We start from the raw sequence: 3,724 nt of genomic DNA, 5'->3' as shown, positions 1-3,724 counted from the left end.
GTGGTGAAGGGGGCCTGGCATGCACCCTGCAATGCTTGTGCCGGTCCCTTGCAGAGTTTCGGGAGACCCGGGCGGCACAGGATTTCTTCGCCACTTGCCGGAGCCCCAAATTGTGCTGTGAGCTGACGCTGCAGGTGAGTGTCTCCTGGGGTGTCTGAGTCTCTACAGGGGGACAGGTTTCAACCTTGGGTCTGGCCACCCCGGGTCAGCCCTTGGGGAGCCCACTGCCCCTTGTGCTCGTCCAGGTCCTCCATGGAGAGGTGGTCCCAGCCTCTCAATGATGCTGACTCTTGCCCTCCACAGCCACTCAGACGGTTCCCCCTGGATGCTGCCATCATCTTCTCTGACATCTTGGTAGTGCCCCAGGTGAGAGCCATGGCCAGTGGTGGGGAGCAGCAGCTGGAAATGGGGCTGGGTTTGGGGGCACCCCTGCTTCTTCTATTCTGCCCTATTCCCAGGCACTGGGCATGGAGGTCGTCATGGTCCCTGGCAAAGGACCCACATTCACAGAGCCTCTGAAGGAGGTGGAGGATCTGCTGAAACTGCGACAGAAGGTGGACGTGACTGCGGAGCTGGGTTATGTCTTCCAGGCCATCACGCTGACACGACACAGCCTGGAGGGCAGGGTGCCCCTCATTGGTTTCTCTGGAGCACCCGTAAGTGATGTGGGCTTCCTAGCTGGCCTTCTTTGCACTTTCTTCTGGGATGACACTGGTCATGACACCCCCAGAGCTGTGGGTGCTGTAGAGGTGTATAGGTGGGGGACATTGAGTGCAGGGGCAGCTGTGCCCCAGGCTCTGGGGTGCTCTCAGGTCCTACCTTCAGCACCATGACTGGCCCCTCGCTTCTTCTTCCGTCTTCACCACCCTCCTCACTCCATTCCTCTCCTTCCCACAGTGGACACTCATGTCCTACATGATTGAAGGTGGTGGCTCCACTACAATGGCCAAAGCCAAGAGCTGGCTCTACCGTCACCCCGAGGCAAGCCACCGACTACTGCGCCTGCTGACCGACGTCATCACTGACTACCTCGTGGGGCAGGTGGCTGCTGGAGCGCAGGTGTGTCCTGGGACGTGGGGCCAGGGCCAGGGCAGGAAGGCAGGTACTGGGGACAGGGAGCAGAGAAGCTCCAGTTTCTGGGATGAGGAGGAGGGACTAAGGCGCAGCTCTCCGAGCTCCATGTCCCTGGCAGGCGCTTCAGCTGTTTGAATCCCATGCCGGGCACCTGGGCCCAGAGCAGTTTGAGGTCTTCGCCCTGCCTTACATCCGAGACATTGCCCGGGCTGTCAAGAGCAAGCTGAAGGAAGAGGCGCTACCCCTGGTGCCCATGGTGAGCTGGGGCTGCCTGGATTGTCCCTGGCATCTGGGGGCTGCTGGAGAGGCGTGCATCCCCTGGTACCTGCCTCCTCCAGCCTAGTGCCCGGAAAGGGGCCTGGCCCGTAGAGGAGTTACTGCCCGTCGCATCCCTCCCCAGATCATCTTTGCGAAGGACGCGCACTACGCGCTGCGTGACCTCGCCCACGCTGGTTACGAAGTGGTCGGTCTTGACTGGACCATCCGGCCCCAGGAAGCTCGGTAAGAGTCTGGCGGAGGACTCGGGTGCCTGGGTGGCACCCTGGGCCAGGTACCCATACCTCTTCCTCTGCCCTGCACCATCCCAGGTCTGGAGGTGCCTGCTCCAGAGGCGGGGATAGTTGGGCCCTCATGATATGTGGAGCTTACAGCAAGCCCGGGCTGCACTGAGGGGTCCCATGCATTTTGTGGTGGGGGCTACAGCCATGCAGCTGACCTCAGGCTCTGCACCACACACAACTACTTACCTGCTTCCTCCCTGCTGCAGCGCACAGACAGGGAAAGATGTCACCCTGCAAGGGAACCTGGATCCCTGTGCTCTCTATGCACCCAAGGTGAGCTGTGGCCATTGCTAGCAATGGGGGGCTAGTTCCAGCCTGCGTTAAAGGCTTCCTGCCTCAGTTTGCCCACCTGCATTGCTAACTCATGTCCTAGCAGTCCCCCAGGCTGGCTGGGGACTGTTGGGGGTAGAGTACCCTAGGCTGGATGGTGCTGATGGTTTCCCACGGTGCCTACAGGAGAAGATTGGCGAGCTGGTAAAGAAGATGCTGGATGGTTTTGGGACCCAACGCTACATTGCCAACCTGGGCCATGGCCTCTACCCCGACATGAGCCCCGAGCACGTGGGTGCCTTTGTGGAGGCCGTGCACACTCATTCCCGCCACATCAACAAGCACAGCTGAGTTTGGGGTCTCACGGACAGGAATCTGGTTTGGGCACAGTCACCCCAAGTAGTGTGTTGTCATAGACTGGGCTGCCGCATTAAACCAGCACCTTCTCCACAGCAGCCGTGTGGCTTTGGCTGGGGGGACGGGGAACTGGATGGCCCTGGGGGAGCTGGGCAGTGATGACAGCCTGGCATGTGAGGTCAGGGGGAGCCCCTGAGCCCCAAACTGCAGATCAGAATGGGAAAATGGGGATGCCTCTCCTGCCAGTGTGCATGTGTTCCAAGGGCTTGCTGGAGAGGACGGGAGCCCAGAGCACAGTAGCCATCTCCTGGCACTACAGACATGCTGAGCCCTGCTAGGGCAGATGGGCTATCTGAGGCTGGCAGGAGCACAGCCACAGTCTGGCTCAGGTGGGAATAGGGAACATGGCATCAACCCTAGGTATCCTAGCAGGACTCATGTGGGGGACAGCCAGTCATGTGGGAAGAATCCTCCAGACACTAGCACCACCAGCACCTTGCTGCACTGGCTGGGATGATAGCAGAGACCATGGTCCTAGCACCACCATCACCCTCCTCCAGCTCACAGAGCCTGTTTGGGACCATCCCACTGGTCCTGAAGAGCTCTCACCCCCACACACCTCCCCCTCTTCTCGGATCCTCCAGGCCGTGTCTGCCTGGGGCTCAGCAAACCCTGTGGAAAGCAGCCCAGGTTGCTGGGTTGTGACTCTGTGTCACCCCATCCCACCCTGCAGCACGCCTGCTATAGTCCAGGCTGGCTGGAGGATGGATCAAGACATAGGTAACAACTGCTCCAGCCAGCACGGACAGGTCAGTTGCACCAGGGTGGGTAGGCACCTGCTACTGCTCGGCATGGCAGGGAGTTGCACCCTGAAGCAGCCACTTGCCACTGCTCCATCGCCCTCCCTGGGGTGCAGGAGCTGGATACCACAGTAGGCTGAGATACTGCCTCTTCGTCGGGGCTCTGCCCTGCATCACCCATGACACCAGGCTGCCCAAGCAAGTGTGATCCCTCTGGCTTCAGAGAAAGGCAGCAGAGATCCAGGCAGTAATGTTCATCCCTTTTATTATTAAACATCAGATGAAGAGGTCGCACACACACATACACGCACGCAAAAAAAAAAGAAAAAGAAAAAGAAGGAAAAAGAGAGAAACAGACTGGTTGAAGACCGCTATTTCGGTGGTGACAGAGACCGAGTACAATTGGTTTCCTGGCCGGAGCGCGGACACAAGTCACTTGCCAAAAAATGAAAAGTCAAACCAGACAGCAGATAACTAGCCCATGTTCTCTAACTACAAGTCACCGTCCAGACCGGCCCTGGCCCCCCCCAAACCCTCCCGTCCCGCTGGCAAAGAAATGAACCAAAACCAAAGCGCTGCCGGCGCAGGGCTGCAGAGTCTGCCCGCGGCACGGGGCGACGCCAGGGAGGGCACCGCGATGCCGGGCAGCAGAGCTGTGCGGGG

The 3,724-nt window shown here is 59.6% G+C and overlaps 1 protein-coding gene across 1 annotated transcript; it reads left to right on the top strand.

Moving 5' to 3' along the window:
* Positions 1 to 38: 38 nt before the first annotated feature.
* Positions 39 to 2,352, top strand: UROD (uroporphyrinogen decarboxylase; the record flags this gene model as incomplete). The annotated part of the gene is made up of 8 exons (XM_008945437.1): positions 39 to 134; positions 304 to 366; positions 459 to 656; positions 898 to 1,059; positions 1,193 to 1,330; positions 1,475 to 1,575; positions 1,841 to 1,907; positions 2,091 to 2,352. Coding segments are annotated over 8 exons (990 nt in total), but the record flags the coding sequence as incomplete, so codon positions are not given.
* Between the last annotated feature and the right edge of the window lie 1,372 nt (positions 2,353 to 3,724).

This window comes from Merops nubicus, unplaced genomic scaffold (assembly GCF_000691845.1).
Source record: "Merops nubicus isolate BGI_N331 unplaced genomic scaffold, ASM69184v1 scaffold50608, whole genome shotgun sequence".
Classification (NCBI taxonomy): domain Eukaryota; kingdom Metazoa; phylum Chordata; class Aves; order Coraciiformes; family Meropidae; genus Merops; species Merops nubicus.
The sequence above is the reverse complement of the archived record's forward strand: the minus strand, read 5'-3'. Positions and strand labels throughout refer to the sequence as shown.